Genomic DNA, 18,376 nt, shown 5'->3' with positions numbered 1-18,376 from the left:
GTCCAAGTGTCCGAGTGTCTCTTGTGTTCAACGTTTTCCCAGATGATCAAGGATGATCCTGGGATGCTTTTTCCGTCAAAAGAAAAAGTATTTCATCAGTTTAAGACGCAAACCCCCCCAACCCCCCCCCCCCTCCCTGTTTCCATAGAATGTGGAAAGGGGCTGGATATACTATTTTTGGGGTGTGTTCAGTAACCGAGAAAGTGTGTGTGCGCATCTTTGCGTGTGCGTGTGTGATTGTTTACCAACTAATGTGCCTAGCAACACTTTCTACCAGGGCGGGAAAACGTGGTACGGATCTCTCTCTCTCTCCTCCCTAGTACCACACCCACGCTCGCCCACGAGGTTTCATCAGCCCTCGGTGAAAACAACAGTGAGAAGGGGCCAACCAGCATGCTGTATCCAAGGGCAGGTTGCTATGGAAACTGACAGCACGTGCTGCGCGCCGTTGCCTGTTGCCATCCCGTCACCGTGTTTACCACCCGACGAACAGCCATCCTGCCTGCTGGACCGCGTGCCTGCCAACAGTCCCATCCCTCCCCCCTTTCCCTCCCTCCCTCCCGCTCCTCCGGCTCCTGGAGGGGGAGGGGGAGGAGTCTCGTATCATCCTCATCACCCCCACCCCACCTTTTTCCTCTCTCCCTCTCTCTCTCACACACACAGACCTCCCTTTATCCACGCGAGACCCTAATCTCGGCTGTTTTGCTCTCCTCTAACCCCACCCTCTCCCCTTGTCTCCCCCTCCCAACTTCCCGCTTTGCCGCCCCCGCTTAGCTCATCCTTATTCTCGGAAGGAAAAAAAATAAATAAAATCCAGCATGTTTGTTTGTTTGTTGTTGTTGATCATATGTTTGACTTCAGTGCATTGTAAATAGTCCTGTCGAGCCGGCCCAGGCGGAGGGTAACAGAGCACTCAGCCACAACATCCCTGGCTACAGCGGCACGCTGCTCCTTATGGATGCGTCCGACGGCCGCACACACTATTGATCCGTGGAGGTCAATGATTCTCAAAGGTAATTTGCAAAAGCTGGATTTCTATGAATAGCAGAATGTGGGAACGGTCAGCCTCGTTTTGGCTGCTTTATATATAAAGAGAGGCAGAGCACTGGTCTTGCACCCTAATGTGAAACTATTGCACTGCGTTCAACCCATTCACCCTTCCCCTGTGAACCATTCATTTTTGAACCCCAGCCGATCCAGGACACACACACACGCACACACACACACACATCATTACAGCTACAGGCACATTCTACAAGCACTCAGGGACAAAGGATGAATTATGCAGAGGTAGTGTCTGAGTCGTCTCGCCTTTCTCCCTTCTCTCACCTTCCCTAAGCAATAAGGAAGCAATGTTGCCATGGAGGCAATGAAGCCTCGGCTCTCAATCAGCCAATTACAGGCTTTCCTGTATGGGGCACTCGGCCAATGGCAGCTTTGCCTGACGCTGCTGTTGCCACCGACACTGCGTTCCTATTGGCTGAGCTCTGCTCTTTGATTGGATTGCTGGTCTTGTTTTGAGAGGAGAATATTTCAGGGAGTGCCACCTGTGTGCCTGCTTGCAGTCTTCTAAAAATAATTTGGAAAGACGGTACATTGAATGAAACATTAAATGTAACTTTTAATGCTATTTACTGTCTTAATGTTAATGTATGACAAATGTCATACATAAATAAGGAAATATAAATAAATAAGGAAAATGTATTAAATTAATGTTATGTCTGATCAAATCTGTGTTCTGTGACAAATCTGTTCAAATTATCCTTATTGTGACATCCATACCCTTATTCCTGGCTTCCAGCTATTTAACATCAGCCTTTTCTGTAATAATAAAGGACGCTATTAATTAATCCACTGGTAATTAAGCAGTAATACATTTGAATGATGTTTTTTTATTTATACATTCAAATGTTCAATACATGGAGCTTGATATTTTCTAATTATGTAAAAAAGAAAAACGGCTGGTTTGGTGAATGAAGATAACCACTGAACTACTGTTGAACTGCGTTTTCCAGGAAGTATCTCCCAAGTCCGCATGTATAGCGTGGCGTCTCAGCATGGTGTCATGGTGAATGGAGAGCATGTTGGGGATGATGTACGGCGAGCCGGTCAGTATCGCGAGATACACAGGGGGGCACAGGACACCGACTCAAACCGAGGGATCTTGAATCAACCTCATGGGGTTTATTCGTGATAATGATCGGCTTGCTGTAAACCATCCCTTTGGTTACACGGCTACTTAATTAAGAAATTAATAATTGGACACAAAATATTACAACAAAGCATGCTTTTTATTGAGTGAAATCTAATTTAATTTCTTCCTCTAAAAAAATAGTCCGTTGGATTCTGCGGTTGGAAATAGCGTCCATGGCAACGGTCGATTAATCATGTGAAACGGTCTCCTTTTCAGAAATAACTGCTCATTGCCCTAATTGACCAATCAAATCCGAGTGTCCAAGAAAGCAGTGAGATATGTGAGGACAGAATGAATGGCCAGCGAGCCTGACCAACCCGGCCACCCATCCGGTGGATTGACCCACTAACTTCATTACAAACGTATGTTTGTCCGCTCCTGTTGACGTGGGTCTGATCCTACTGATGGATCAATTCATAACGTTTTTTTTCCAAATTGATTTATGACGGTCCATGACATGTTGATGATGTAGTGTGTGTGGGGGGAGGGCGGGGGGTGTTTACACTCTTCCAGTGTCCACAAGTGTGAATGAGGTTAATCCTTTGTTTTTCCAATAGGACACAAATACTGCCCGCCTTGTGCATGCATGTGTGTACGTGCGTGTGTATATATGACAAGCAGTGTGGTGAAAACAGGATCAGATTAGCATCCGTGTCTAAACTGTGCAGATTGACGGAAATAGTCATCAACTGTTCCAGGAAGTGCCTCAATGGCTGTCAGACCGTAAATTCTGGTGAAATTCGGGATGTTGAAATTCACTGTTACTTCGTTTGTAAAGACGTCTACATTACTAGCGTTTGTTTGGGGGGGGGGGGGGGGGGGGGGTCCAAAGATTTCTTTCCTTTATTGATTCATTGATTTAATTACAGGTCCCCGTAATATGATTATTATTATTTTTACCACATTTCCTTCCGTGTTGCTATAAATTGCACAAGATTACTAGAAACTACAATTGGCTCTTCCCCTTGGTTCATTATGATCCGTAAACACCTTCACAAACAGTCCCATTGGCTGATTAAAAATGTATATTGAACAATGAACAATAATTTTTAAATATTAAGAAAAAATTTGATTTGGCAAAATTGCCAAGACCTATCAATCATTGGTATATTAACCATTCTTTTACATAAGTAGCTACATGTAGTAACAAGCATTTACCAAAAGTTCAATAACATTTAACTAATTGTGTATTAACTATTTATTGTGTTCATGTTGACTTATGGTGCTCATGCTAACTTATACATTATTTGATACTAATGCCAAGCCAATGCTAACACCATATCTAATAATGCTTTAACTAATGTAAATTAATGTCTCCTCATTGTTAAGTTGTACTTTAAATTTCCAGGAAGGTTGACCCTTGTATATCTTATAAAATTAGGAACAAGAAAAACTGTAAAAATGTCATGGCAACAAATTTTCCAGACGGATACTAACAAATTACAATAAAGAACGGCATCACAAAATTACCTGCAATAAACGGCAAAAATATAATGTTAAATGTTTTGAAAATGTCAAGATGCTAAACAACTCAAAGAACATCACAAGTTACTTTTGAAAGCAATTATCGAAACACTGGACATTCACATTTAAAGTGTCCAATCAGAAATACCTGATGTGATGTGATAGGGTTAGGGTGGCTAGATGGACCACAGGTTAAGTAATCAAATAGAATTGCAGTTTTTACTCTTTTCACAGAAAATATTTACAATAATTAAAATACAAAATAACACCGGGTGTATCCTTTAAAGGGATATTGAATCTTGGTAGAGCTTTGTGTTGTACTATCAATGCTGTACGTCCAAAATATTAATCTTCATCTGCAGATGGTCAATAAGGTTATAAGTAGGTTGAATCAGTTATTTTTGTTAATGTGCAGGAAGAATCCTTTGGGTACCTTTTTCGCAATTCCATGAATGTGTATTGAGCAGGCTATTCCCTGCTCAACACTTGTGAAGCACAGGAGGAGCTGATAAAGACGATCAGATATTTGGACTTATGTTATGGCCACTAAACTCTACAAGCCAAACTTGGACAAAGTTCACTTCAAGGAAAGTGGAGCGGTCCTGATGTTAATAAACCAAAGGTATTAGGCTGTGCCCAGCAATGAGACCAGGTCGCAGGTAAAAGCCTGAAGCCAAGGAATTTAAGATGTTATTAGATTGTGCGATATCCGCAATCTTTGCACTCAGTCACAATAATTGAAGAACAGTGTGAGCCACTCATCCTCACCTCACCTAACACTGACATGTTATCTGCCATAAATCTCCACAACCAGTCTTTCCACATGATCGGAAATCACCTGATAAATGAATACTTGAAATACGTGCCATTTACACACACCGGCATATGTTCCACGGACACAATGGAAATCTGCAGGCAAAAATTCGGTTAAAATGGCGGGTTATCAACATGACATACAGACATGCAACAGATATGCAATAAGTGACGCAAACGCAACATTCATGGGGGCAAAGAATGATTTGGGAGTGAGATGGAGACGTCTGGTCTCTTTTAAAAGAATCAGGGCATTAAACGGTTTGCCAAGAAAAGTAGATAATATACTATGAATCTAGCCCTACAGTAAGCGATGTAAAGAGTAGGTGACCTAGGGGTCAAGGACACTTGGGATTGAGCTCGAGACCTTGGTTCTCATTTATATGAAAGAGGGTCTCAAGGACGTAAAGGTTTTCAATTTCACAAAGCATTGTCAAAATCCACCAATGAATCACATTAATAAAAATACATTGCAATAATGAATATAGTCATTGGAAAGAAAAGGGATCTTGGCTATTAGACCTGTTAACCAGTTGGTTCCATGGGATCACGCTGTGAGAATGTCTCTGCCTAAAGGGGGCCGTGGGCAGCAGCGTAACCCTACCCCTAAGCCACCCTCTACCAATACGATACACACTACTGATTACTGAAATGTGACATTCATTTCATCATTATCATGAAGAGGAAAGATCTATGAAATGTTACCTCACATTAAATGTAAAATAACATTTGAATATGTACAAATACAATAAATTGACCTGAAACATAATGTTAATTTAATCTTAAATTACCTCTTACTTTAAGGGTATACATTTTAATTTCTGCAAATATCTGTAAATCCAAAGGGATTTTAGTGTTTTCTGGAAAAAATTACAGAAAATGTCCTGTAAAGTAACTTTCTTTTTTACAGTGTATGTCCTTTGATGTCCGTCCTGGGCCCAACGGTTGGTCATATGTAGGGTGTCCTTTCTCAGCCTTTCGGTCTCACTGGTGCTGGGGGTGGGGCGGGGTGCGGGGGTTTGGGGATAACTGTCCGACGCTCAGTGGTAAACAAGCAGCTCTAATACAGTCCAGAGCTTCTCCTGCTGCCCGGCCTTTATCGGCTTAGCCACGCTGATTTAATTGAAGGGCGCTGGTTTTGTTTCCCTCTGCATGTGTGTGTGTGTGTGTGGGTGTGTGTTGCAGAGATTTGAGGATACCCAATTTTGTCTCATTGGGGCAGTGTTACCAAAAGAGGTTTATGATGCAAAGCAGGGAGCAGCTGAATAGATTAGATGTGTGTTGTGGATGTGTTTGAGTGCATATGTGTGAGTGCGTGTGTATGAGTGTGTGGTGTCTGTGACTCTAAATCAGCACCAAAGGGTCACTCAGCTGTTGCGAGGGTTTCTTTACCACCACAGGTGTCTTATGGGAAATGTGTAAGGCGTGGGAGAAGAGGTTGTAAAGTCCTGACACAGACCTTCATTGAACTAAAGGGCGGAGTACAGCTTAAAGTGACAGCAGTGGAACAATATTACTGCCAAAATGATCCGATACCAAATGGGATTGTGAAACATAATAGCTGTAATATTTAGTTTGGATGATTAGATGTCAGTGTTTTTTTATTACAGTCACGCGCACACACACACACACACACACACACACACACACACACACACACACACACACACACACACACACACACACACACACACACAAACACACACACACACACCCTTGAGAAACTAAACCAGAGTATGTATGTGCTTTAGAAAGAGCAGACGGACACTTGAATTCAGTATAAATATTTAAAATATTTTATACAGCATAGAAATCTGTTGACACTCAAAACGAAGCCATCCGTTATAAAATCATACAAAACCCTCTCCCCAGCTCTGCATCAATCTCCATTACAGCCCCAAACACTTACAAAAAGACATCTTACAAAAATGGTGACAATGCATTTGAAAATCTTAAAAGTTTGCATGCAATACTCCAGTTGTACGGACAATTGCACATGGAAGCCTTCTGTCCTATTCGTTTGAGAAATATCTAGAATGTGAGTGATCACTAGGAGTGAAGTCGTGATAGTGAGAATTTCTTGGCACACTTTTAGCAAGAGGAACACTGGAATTGTACTTTATATACAAGCACAAGTTTCACATAACTCTCAGAACTCAAGTTCTTGGCAAATTCTCGGCACTGCAGTTAACACTTAGGACTATTGCACACACTACAGCATTAAGACAAAAGGACACATTGTCAATCTTTTTTTTTTAGGGAAGGTATTGATCATCCTTCTTGCCAACCTCCATCACCTCGTGTGAGGTGGACACAACTCATAAGGCTTTGACACTTACACATGGCGGTACAAAAGAGGTGTATCTCGCTATGACTAAGACATTGACACATGACAGGTGAAGCGACAGTTTGAGCGAGGGTGTACCCTGCTGTAAAGCAGGGGCTCAGCTGTAAGTTTTGAACCGCGATAGGTACCTATTCAAATGGTGGTGATTTTTCGTGTTAATCAAACTTTGTTGATGCTGAAACACTGCAACTATGTCACTTCCCACAACTCAAAAAATAAACATTTAATTGCTAACGATTCATTTTTTTAAGATATAAAAAAGTGTGAGGTAACCAGCGGAGTAGTTAAGCTCTGTTGCTGTAGGTTTTGGTATTTTTTTTTATTTAAAGATAGTGCAGTGTTCTCCCCTCCTCCAGACAGCATTAAGGATTATCGTGCCAGCTAGCTGGAAGGTAGTTAGTCATTTTTTTACAAAGTACACAGATGAAACGACATAATTCACATTGATGTTAATACACCTCATCAGGTTATGGGGGATAGGGTGGGGGTCTTTTGGCTGGTTTGAATCAGTCTGCGGCTGCAGCTTGTAATCAGTTACAGCAGTGTTACGTGAGGGGGGGGACGTCCCCTTGTCCGGTTGTTATAATACAGTGAAGGTATATGTGCGTCTCTGTGCGTGTACACCTCGTCATCAATCCCATAATACTCGATGTACCCGTATCAGCCCGGGTTAACCAGGGCAGGGTTTACTCATCCAGTTTAGGATCTCATCCCCTCAGTGTCACTCTCAGATCCCGTTACACAACCAGCGTCGGATGCATTAGGATTACATCCTAACGTCACCGTAAAGTCTTTCCCTTTCCTGTCTTCCTCGTGGTCTTTTTTATTTATTTTTTAAATTGTATTTACAATTATTGAAAAAGTGAGCAAATCATAACAAGAAACACACAAACGCACACGTTCAGTTCAGAAGGCCGCTACGAAAGTCCACTCCAACGTACAATCACCGTTCCGCCGGGACCCATCACCTTCCTCACCCCGTCTCATTCATCGATTCCTGTCACTCATTTCCCATTAAAAAAAATAAAAAGTAGACAACATTAGCACAGTGTCTTGAGCGCGCCCGACGCGCAGAGAAGAGTCTTCATGGGGTAGGGCGGGGGGGACACCACCTCCTCCACCACCTGCTCCGCCCGGAAGCTGAACGGATGCAGCGGCACTTTCTTCTTCAGGATCTGTCCGATGCCCATGTAGGGAAACTTGCTGCGGTGCGTGGGGCTGTCGGGATCGCTGCTCGCGCCCCCGCCGCCTCCTCCTCCTCCTCCCCCCTTGCTGGTGTGGGACGGGGGGCTGAACGCCGAGCAGGGGTTGAGGGGGCTGAAGGCCGACTTGGGGGGGCTGAAGGCGGAGCCCCCGGGGGGGCTCCCCACCCGGCTGGGGGGGCTGCCGCTGGTGTCCGACGAGCCGCACCAGTCGGACGCCGTCCTCTTCTTGGGCTGCGGGTTGGCGATGAGCACGGGCGGGCTGGGGATGGTGGCCTTCTTCAGGTAGGACGAGTCCGGGTGGAAGGCGGAGACGTGGCGGGGCGGCGAGAAGGTGCCGTTGGTCAGCTTGTACCAGGGCGTGGTGGAGGTGGGCGCGTCGTCCATCTGCTCCGCCTTGGACAGCGAGTCGAAGGAGTGCATGCCGATGGGGGAGGGCGCCGGCGGGCCGGGCATGTTGTGCTCGGGGCTGGTGTTGACCTGCGGGAGGGTGGCCAGCCGCCGCCGCTGCTGGGGCGTGTTGGGGAACAGGGGGTGGATCTCCAGGTACTCCATGGAGGAGGAGGCCACCGTGCCGGGGGGCGCCAGCGGGGACGCCCGGTGGCCGCCGACGATGGCTCTGAGGAGGCCTGAGGAAGACAGAAAAAAAAGAGGTGAGCCTCTTTCTTTTTTTTTTTTTTACCAGAAACTTGTTTCTGGAGGATTTGCATGTAAATGCCGTTTTCTGTTCTAAATGAAGGAACACATAATCCCCTCGACGGCGGCGTGTCTGGTCTAGCCAGTGCCGTGCAATCCAAAAGCCGTCGAGTGTCATTCCTTCACATTGTACATCGTGTACAAGAACAAAGTGCAGAGAACCGAAGCGCTGATGATCACTGATGACCTTACCTGTTCTGTGTTTCTTTTCCTTGCTCGGGCCCTTGCTGACAGCCAAGTACACGGGGGTCTGCTTGGGGGGAATGGTGACCTTGTCGACGTGCTTTCTCCACTGGGTCTGGAAGTACTCGTTTTTCTCAGTCTTCTTCTCCTTGTTCTGCATCTCCTGAAATTGATAACCACAAAGTACAAATAATGAACCACCGGTGATGAAATCACCACACTTACAACAACCACATGTCAACTGTGTGGTTTTAATAAGAATGAGACTACACATTCCCTACTGAAGGCTTCAGGGATGGCACTTCAACCATGCAAGATGACAGCCAGCTGGTCGTGAGCAGTTAGGGTTATGCGTCATGCTCAGTGACATCTTGACACTCAGATAGGAGGACCCAGAGATCGAACTCACAACCTTCCGGCTACAAGTCACCCCACTCTAAGCTAAGTCGTTAATTAATTCCAAAAAAAATCACATTGATAGAACGTATGCCAAACATCCTGTATATTGTTCTCCCAGAGCAAGAGTTTTTCTACTAGGTGAAGTTCAAAAAGTCCTCCTGGCTCACCCTGTACTCCTTGGAGAGTCTTTTCATCTTGTTGTTGAGCAGGAAGTAGACGGCCAGCGTGTGGCAGGCGCGGTTGGTGAGGACGGCGCTCAGGACCTCGCTGTGCTTGTAGCTCATCTTCTCCGTCATGTGGAGCAGCACCGTGTGGTTGATCTCCTCGATGTGGATCCTACACAGGGTGACGCCAAGTGTTAGGACGGCGGGAAAGGGCCTTCACAACAAACACAAGCCTCCCCAGACTCCCCTTCCCTGTCTGGTCGTCTGCGCCTCACTCCCCTAAAGATGACTACGCCTCGTGGTTTTTAAAGAAACACTCGACTTGACTACACATAGTCAAGTCAACTACGGAGGGGAATATTTACTAGTCATGTCTTTATAACAAAAATTCATCCAGCCGATTTCAATCAAACGATAGGCACTGGATACGCATGAGTGTTTGTGTTGGTGCGTGGACCCACCTGTTGAGGTAAGGCGCTCCTGTGTTCTTATTGGCCAGTTGTAGCCAGGAATCGGCCATCACCTGGTGGATGTTTGGCCGCTTGGCCGGGTCGGGCTCCAGGAGCTTCTTCAACAGGCATATGGCAGCTGAACGGCACAGAGAGACACACAGAGACATTTAGTGCTCAGTCCGTCCGGGGGTCCGCGTTTATGGCTTTGATCGGAAAGGAATTCTAAGTTTGTCTTTTCCACGTGCACATGACTCACTGTTTTTAATTGTTTTAAGAAGCGACTGATGTCATCGGAAAAGAGGACAAATATATATTTGCTTCAAACGAGTCTCGTAAAGCACAATGATTAGAAAAGAGTCCCCAGACATTCTGGCTCGTTAATATCGTATTTGTCCCTAACTCGGCTTGCATCGTTAAAGCTGGGGACGCTTTGCTACTTCAGGGTAAAACACCTCATGTGTTGCTGCATGCTTCCGATGACCATTCTTGTGACCGGCCTCGTGAGGGTCTGGTGTTTCTCCATCAACTAACCCGTCCTGTAGCACACGTGACCACACACACTGCACGAGCCTGCGTGACTGCGTGCAACCATCCCTAACCCGCCACCGCATTTGCATGTTAAAAGATGGTGCGTCAAGTGTCATCCTTTGACATTGATGGAGTGGTAAATAGACACGCACTGCATACTTTCCTCCCTTGTAGAGAATTTACTGCACTCTCTTAGATGCGTCAGTTTTTTTAGGCAGTTTGCCAAAGCGTTAAGCAACAAGAATGGCTCCGAAGACAAAGGCAGCCACGGCACCTCTTCCTTTTCTCCATTGTACCTACCGTGCCTTTCTGTCGACTCGTAAGCTATAATTAGCACCCCGTTTCGACCAGATGTGGCGCACGCAGAGGCCAAAGAAAACACTACTTGTTCAGACATGCCGATAATTTGCATTTCATCAGTGAAATTGTTTCATTGTTGTGCAGTTTGGCCTGTGTACTGTAGTGTTTTGGAGTCATGCGATGGCATTTTCTTTCGGCACCGATCCCGTTAAGGTGTCATTTTTCTGACAGCTGAGAGACAGCCAACGCTTGGCTCTGCGCACGAACCCTTTGAGCCATGACCCCGATCGCGAGGAAGCATATGTATTTGCATGTACATACAAAAAGGTATTAGTTTGTACCTGTAGATAGAGAGGGAGGTAGAGGGTTCATCTCCTTATCCACCATCTTCTGGTGCAGGGCTCTCAGGCTGAAGGGCTCCACGGTGAAGGGCAGGGTTCCGGTCAACATGGCGTACATGTTCACCCCACTGGAGGACACACACAAACACACATCGTTGTCAGCAAACTTTATAACCAGAATGATTCTCACATCTTTTTCTATGTGCTGCCTCAAAATCCATTTGTTAGCTAGATATCCATATGCTAACTAATAATAATAATAATAATAATAATAATCTTTATTTGTATAGCACCCTCATACATAAAATGCAGCTCAGAGTGCTTTACATGCACAAAATAAAGATAGAAAAAAGATGTGAACTAGATATTCATATCGTGAGACTCAGAGCATAATCGCTCAAGTCAAATTTTAAGGTTCATCTTGTATTTAGCGTCGAAAATGCCTAAGTCAAATAGATGACCTAGGCAGATATTGAATATGGAATATAAAAAGCACTCTGATTGGCTTAGATATCACAATTTGGCCCAAATATGACAATTATTGGCAATTATACTATGAGGATAATTATGTGCTAGGTAGATATCCATAAGATACCCTGATACCCAAATGCTAGCTAGGTATCTATATGCTACCTTGGTAACCATTTTCCAGATATATATCCATATTCTTGCTAGATATCCATATGCCAGCTAGATATCCCTATGCTCGCTAGATAACCATATGGTAGCCTGGTATCCATTTCCCTAGAAAACCCTACGCCAACCCTAGCCTGCGTGGCTTAGTTAGTGGCAGCTGCAGACTAGCAGAGCAGTCCCACCCACGGGCGGCCGCATACTTGGGTCAGAGATATCACTCATTGAACATCAGGAATCCTTGACACAGCATCACATGTCTGTCGCACGAGAGTCGAGGAAGAGGAGGTCGAAGACCAGACTCACATGGACCAGACGTCCACCTTGGGCCCGTACTTCTTCCTTGAGAGCAGCTCTGGGGCGGCGTACGCCGGGCTGCCACACTGCGTGCTGAACGGGTCCGAGTAGCCCAGGATGCCAGCGCAGTTGCTCAGGCCAAAGTCTGCAATGGGGGATGAAAGAGGGCGGTTAATGCGGTTCGTTTTTTTTTTGCGTTTGTTTGTTTGTCTGAGTCTGAGTGGGTTCACCCCAGCTGCAGCCCAACCCACAAATACCACGACACACGCAACACTGGACCGTTTTGAAAATAGATTGTTCCAATCCTGCCAAGAAACAATTATTTGCATATTCAACGACAGAGGCTACTGTGTTACCTATGAGCTTTATATTGTCCTGCTCGTCCAACAGGAGGTTTTCAATCTTCAGGTCCCTGTGAGACAAAGGCAAAAGGAAGAGTTGAGTGTCATATATATATAGAGACAGCGTTTACACTAGATAAGTCCTACTCCGCTCCCCCCTGCATACAATGAACCAGTGGGGGTTGGGGGGCCACTGTAGAGAATAAAGTAGTATCCCTGAAAAAACTATGAGTGGGGGACCCCCATGCACACCCCTTCACGCCACCCCGTCATTGTGGGTCACGCTGGTCTTTTCTCACATCTATTGTGCGACTACAATCACCCCTGTGTTTTATAAATCCTGTTATGAAGGTTACAATACAACTCGTACAAAAGACCTTCTCAGGCTCTGAAAACGGTGATCACTTCAAGTTCCTCTGGGAAAATGAATACTCTGAATGGGTATTAATGATTTTTTTATTCAAAGCTAGAAGAGTTTTTATTATTATTTTCGCATCTCCGCATATTCAATTTCCGCATCTGGTCGCAATACCCTGAATAGTTGAATTTAAGAACAACGCTCAAACAACTATCACTTCACATCATTATAATCTCAGCTCTCCTCATTCTTAAACGACCCTACGTGTGCGTATGCATATGATCGTTTATGGATAAAAAAAAAAACATGCCTACACTAACCGAGCTTCAGCCACCCTGGGAGAGAGGATCAGGGTTTATCTCGAAGGATTCACACACAGAATGAACCACCCAACAGCGACGCAGCAGCGCGAGCATACGTCCACCCCCCCTTCCGTCATAGAGACCCGACAGCCCCCTCCTGGGGACCACCAACCTCCCCAACCATCACTCTGAAAGTTCTCTCCGTTCGCTCTCACCTGTGCACCACGCCCGCCCTGTGCAGGTGTTCCACGGCCATGACCAGCTGCCGGACGTACTTCTGCGTCTCGCGCTCGTCCAGCTTGTTCTTGTCGTAGATGCGGTTCATGAGGTTGCCTCCGGGGCACAGCTCCATCACCAGGTAGTAGCTGTTCTCCGTCTCCAGGATGTCCAGCAGCTGGGTGATGTTGGGGTGGCGGATCATCTGCTGGATGTGGCCCTCCCTCCGCAGGTTCTTGGTCACGTACGAGTCCTTCTTGGCCTTCCGCTTGTCTATGACTTTGACGGCGACCTGGGAGAGGGCGGGGCGGGGGAGGGGGGGCGGGGCGGGGAGAGAGGAGGAGAGGACGTTAGACGGGTGGTTGGAAGGTGTGGAGGCAGGAAGGGCGTCTGGACTCTCTCTGTCGGTGAGGCGCTGATTTTTATCAGTTCTGCACGCGGATCGTTTGGAAGAAAGGGGAGAACGGGGAGGAAGGAAGAGAGGAAGGAAGGAAGGAAGGATGCAATGAAGGAAAGATGGAAAGAAGACATAGAAAGGAATGGACAAACAAGCGAAGGACAGAAAGAAAAAAAGAAAGAAAGGAAGGCAGGGAGGAAGGGGAGATAAAGGAAGGATAGAAGAAACGTCTCACAGGTGACTGGCCACTAAGTCTCCCTAGCCGGGCGTAACAGTCGACAGTGACCTCTCCCAGACAGCTGTTGCCAACATGGACCCAACCCAGCCGCTTTCAAAGAGCCTCGGGGGGAGCTGTGTGTTTTTTTATGTGTGTTTGCGTGTGTGTTTTCTTGCCTGTGTGCACACCAGTGTGAAATGGGCTACTGAGCCATCATAAAACAGGGGCAGGCAAACGTTACACTTTAAGTAATGGACAGAGTGCTGCCAAATGGCGAGTACCCCCACCTTCCTCCCCGCTCCACCCCCCCATGTGCCACACATCCCCCTGAAAACGCCCAAAGAGAACAGGCTTGAAGACCAGCCCATGTTGGGCCCAGACCAAGTCTAAACCAGGGCCTTGGTCACGGTCCATCCTGGAAGAATCAGGCTGCCCTAAAGCCAGACGTACGTTCAGAGCTGGGAGAAAGTCCTCTTCCTGTAACTCCAACCCGGAGCACCATGTAATTAATCTTCTCCGTCCGCACGGCCCGGTCCGTTCATACCGGTGAGTGGCCCGGGCCCAGAGCCACACACGGCTGGCATACTGATCCATAAAAAGCACCCTGAGTACCCACATTAACAAACAGCTCACCTCCTCCTCCATCTCTGGAGGAGGAGGAGTGGAGGAAGTGTTCCTCCACTCCCTTTACCCTTGAGCGTTTCGGGGGGGGGGGGGCGCCCGTATCCAGCGTGACTTCCAGAGGGTGGCAGACCACCGTAGCTCACAAATCAGCCCTCAAGGAGAGTCAACAGACACAATAAAAACTCCTGGCTGCCCGCTGCATTACCATATCCATTACAGAAATGATTTGGACGAGTGTTTCAGAGGGCCGGTCAGAGAAGGTGATCTCCCGGTTCTCCTTCACCTCCTGCTCCCTTCCTACTTTTATTCCTCGTGAATCATGCGACTACGACAGCTTCATTTCCCCTGGGGCAATTAATGGCAATGATGTCGTGCGCGGGCACACACACATGCGCAGAAACACAGAGACACACACACATAGTCACACACACACACACACACACACACACACACACACAAAGACACGCACAGAGACACACACTCACACACACATCCACACCCACACTCTCAGTCACACATCATCACACACAGATACAGAGACACACACTGACAGAGCCACACATTCAGAGACACACACGCACACAGACACACTCCCCCAACCACACAGACACAAAGATACTCACATCACACACACACACACACACTCATCAACTACACACACACACACACACACACAAACACATCACCTTCACAGACACACACACACACACACGCACACACATGCATGCATGCATGCATGCAAACACACACACACACACACACACACACACACACACACACACACACACACACACACACTCATCACACTAACACACTAACACAGCCGTCACAATAATACACAGCCTTTTGGGACAGCAGGCCGTGGGTCTGGGGGAGGGGTGCGTGTATGCATAGGGGGGTGGGTTGGGGGTCGCTACTGTATGTACAGTAGGATGCATGAGGCTGGGGGGATGGGGGGCTAATGGGGGAGGGGTCCCTGCCAGGGGGGTCGAGTTGTTTATCAGACTCTCTTTAGACGGACAAAGGGAGGGCGCGGGGAGTTGAGAGGGGGGAAAGTGGGTTAGAGATATCAAAACACCTCAGCACCACATTCCTGCCCCAGACCCCATGCCCTGACCCCCCCCCTTCCCCAACTCCAGTATCTCACACATCACCTCGCACCCCCCCCCTCTCTCCAGCACACACACACATAGAAAAATAAACACACACACACACAAAACAAACACACACTGAAAAAGATACACACACACACACACACACATAAACACACACACACACACACATGCACATAAACACACAAAATTTATTTCCAATGATGAAAAAAAAAAGAAATTTTCCTCCCAACACAACCTGATCCCTTTGTCATCTTATGCTGTGGGGTCTGAATTCACCGCCTGTTAAAATCATGTGTCCAAAGAGAGAGAGGGGGGAGCGGGAGAGAGGGGAGAGGGAGAGAGAAGGAGAGCAAGGGGGTAGGCATGTACTTCACTAGGTGATTGCCAGGGTTTGCATCATCCGCAACAAAGAGAGAGAGGAGAGGGGGAGAGAAGCATGACTGCTTTCGCTTCTCTTCACAGCGAGGGGGTGTGTGCGTGTGCGCGCGCGCGTGTGTGTGCGTGTGTGTGTGGTCCTTATCCTTAAATGGTAATGTTACGTTTTTTTCGTTTTATTTCTCATTTAATTAACAATGGTACATAATTAGCTCCACGCCCAAGGACATGCGCATATACCTACGTGGTAAGTGGTAGCTTGTTTTTATAATATGCAAATCTACAGGCTAGTCCTCCAAAAGAGAGCCCTAAAAAGAGACAAAGGCACCCAGTGGCCATTGGTTGCCCATATCAAAGCCCTTGCGCTAGCGGAATCATAATGAGAGGCCATTTATCAAAGGCATCATCTTCATGCAAAGACCTGTTACGGCGTCTCATAGGCCGCGCAATCTGAGCGCATCTCCCAATCACAGGGCAGCGCACCTCTCGCAGTGAGATCACCGCAAAAGCACCTCCAGCAGACAAAGCAACCCGGCAGAAATGGTCACCGGCGCTGCGCTCGTGCAACACATGTGCGCGTGTCTGTGTGTGTGTGTGAAGGCGCGTGCGCTCGCTCCCTCACTAAACAGCAAATATTTTGAGTAGACCAGCTTGCTGGCTTGTTGGCTTACACACACACACACACACACACACACACACACACACACACACACACACACACACACACACACACACACACACACACACACACACACACACACACACACACACACACACACACAGTGAAACATGTTGTCAGAGGAGTTTGGCTATAAAGATGACCAGTTGGGCTCTTGTGACGCTGTGCTGGGTGAATGATTTGTGGGATTTATTTAAGTATAGGCTATATATCTTATCACCCCAACTAGACCTGTATTCCAGTTAACCAGCCAATGTGTGGCTCTCATGAACATCGTCTGGCTGGCTATCACATGGTCTGGTATCTGTCTGACAACCGGCGACATAGTGTATTTATTAACTACCATCGCCTCTACTATTTAACTATTTAACATGTTATGAATGTTCGGCTAGTGGACTATACAAAATTAGAAATTATGTTATTATTGTAACAATCAAAGCTATAACATAAATGATTGTTGCTCATTGATTATGGCCCAGCCATAAGCGTAATAGCCCTAGTATATACGAATCTAATCTTACAATGATTAAGAGAAAATGTTTCAGTCGGCATGCCAACTCTGCCCACCTTTTCGCCCGTCAGCGCGTGAAGTCCCTCGCGAACTTTGGCGAACGAGCCCTCTCCGAGCTTCCTCCCGATCAGGTAGTTGCCTACCCGCTTGGTGTGGTAAAAGTTCCTTACGGTGTTCGCGGCAGGACTTCCAAGCGACACCGGGATAATGTTCTCACTCCCGGAGGACGAAGGGGTCTTCCCCTCGTACAACCGGTCGCTGTCCACCACCATGTCGCTGTCCGCTACTGGCATAACAGCCAGTGTCAAAGAGTTACAGTTTTCTGTTAGATGTACAAGGCTTTTTCTTCTCCTTTCCCCCCACTATTATGTTGGACTTAAAATGTCACAGGTAGGTCTACTGCAATTTAAGCACATTTGAAGTAGTCCCGATACGTCCGTGCCGAAATCCCCAATATTTAACAAATATTGTGAGGAACCAGAGCCAGCGACACCTGTTCGTACCAAAGGTGTGATCCTGATTCCTGACTGACTTTGCTTATCTTAAACGTTGTTTCTTCTAAGATGATCAATTGTAACCCGACTATGAACTCGTTTCAATTGTGACCATTAAATGGACGAAGTAACAAACGCTGTCTTGATTCTTGTATTAAAGTCTTCTCCGGAGCGTCTGTTGTGGACTGAGCCGAGTCTGTTGAATGCAGCGCATGGTAGCCTACTCGATTTGAAGACACTTTCCCGGTCGTCTGGTGGGCGTGTCCTACTGTGAGAAAAAAAACCCTGATTTAGCAACTACGATAACATGAGATCCAATCAGGGAAAGCGAATCCAGGAGACAGCTCCGCCCATTATTACGAATCGTGCTGCGCTCGAACCTCCACGAACAAAGAATCCTGGTTCAAGATGTAGACAGGGCAAATTGTTGATTTGGACAATAAACTGTATAAATGGATAAAGAACATTTTTTTTTGTTGTTTTACTTTATTTTCCCTGAACAGGAATTTAAAGGCTGAAGCTCTATTTGGATTGATCAATTTAAAATCCCATAATTGCATTTTAATATAGGCCTAGGTTTTATTGACGTAAACAAGATAGTCTTTTATTGACCTCCAACTGTTAAACAAGGATGAATTAACAAACGCACAAGAGCGGGATTCACACATTGACATAACAGAGTATAGTAATATCGATCAATAGCTAGTAATACTAGTTTTGATTGAGAATATAAA

General features: G+C 46.4%; 1 protein-coding gene across 1 annotated transcript; it reads right to left on the bottom strand.

The window, feature by feature from the left end:
* Positions 1-6,244: 6,244 nt before the first annotated feature.
* hunk (hormonally up-regulated Neu-associated kinase) lies at positions 6,245-17,883 on the bottom strand. Its single transcript, XM_060057376.1, has 9 exons — positions 17,205-17,883; positions 13,230-13,522; positions 12,370-12,425; positions 12,023-12,158; positions 11,084-11,211; positions 9,924-10,050; positions 9,466-9,634; positions 8,909-9,062; positions 6,245-8,649 (listed from the first exon to the last, which is right to left on the bottom strand). The coding sequence occupies exons 1-9, from the start codon at positions 17,439-17,441 to the stop codon at positions 7,859-7,861; spliced, it is 2,091 nt and encodes a 696-aa protein (XP_059913359.1). The 5' UTR covers positions 17,442-17,883; the 3' UTR covers positions 6,245-7,858.
* Between the last annotated feature and the right edge of the window lie 493 nt (positions 17,884-18,376).

This window comes from Gadus macrocephalus, chromosome 7 (assembly GCF_031168955.1).
Source record: "Gadus macrocephalus chromosome 7, ASM3116895v1".
Lineage (NCBI taxonomy): Eukaryota > Metazoa > Chordata > Actinopteri > Gadiformes > Gadidae > Gadus > Gadus macrocephalus.
The sequence above is the reverse complement of the archived record's forward strand: the minus strand, read 5'-3'. Positions and strand labels throughout refer to the sequence as shown.

What these genes read in the sequence shown, in the direction of transcription:
- hunk (XM_060057376.1), bottom strand. Translation starts at nt 17,441, where the DNA reads ATGCCAGTAGCGGACAGCGACATGGTGGTGGACAGCGACCGGTTGTAC. An exon ending in ACGCGCTGACGGGCGAAAAG is followed by an intron (nt 13,523 to 17,204) that starts GTGGGCAGAGTT and finishes GCCCTCTCCCAG; the next exon opens with GTCGCCGTCAAAGTCATAGA. An exon ending in ACCTCCCTCTCTATCTACAG is followed by an intron (nt 10,051 to 11,083) that starts GTACAAACTAAT and finishes TGTGCCGTTCAG; the next exon opens with CTGCCATATGCCTGTTGAAG.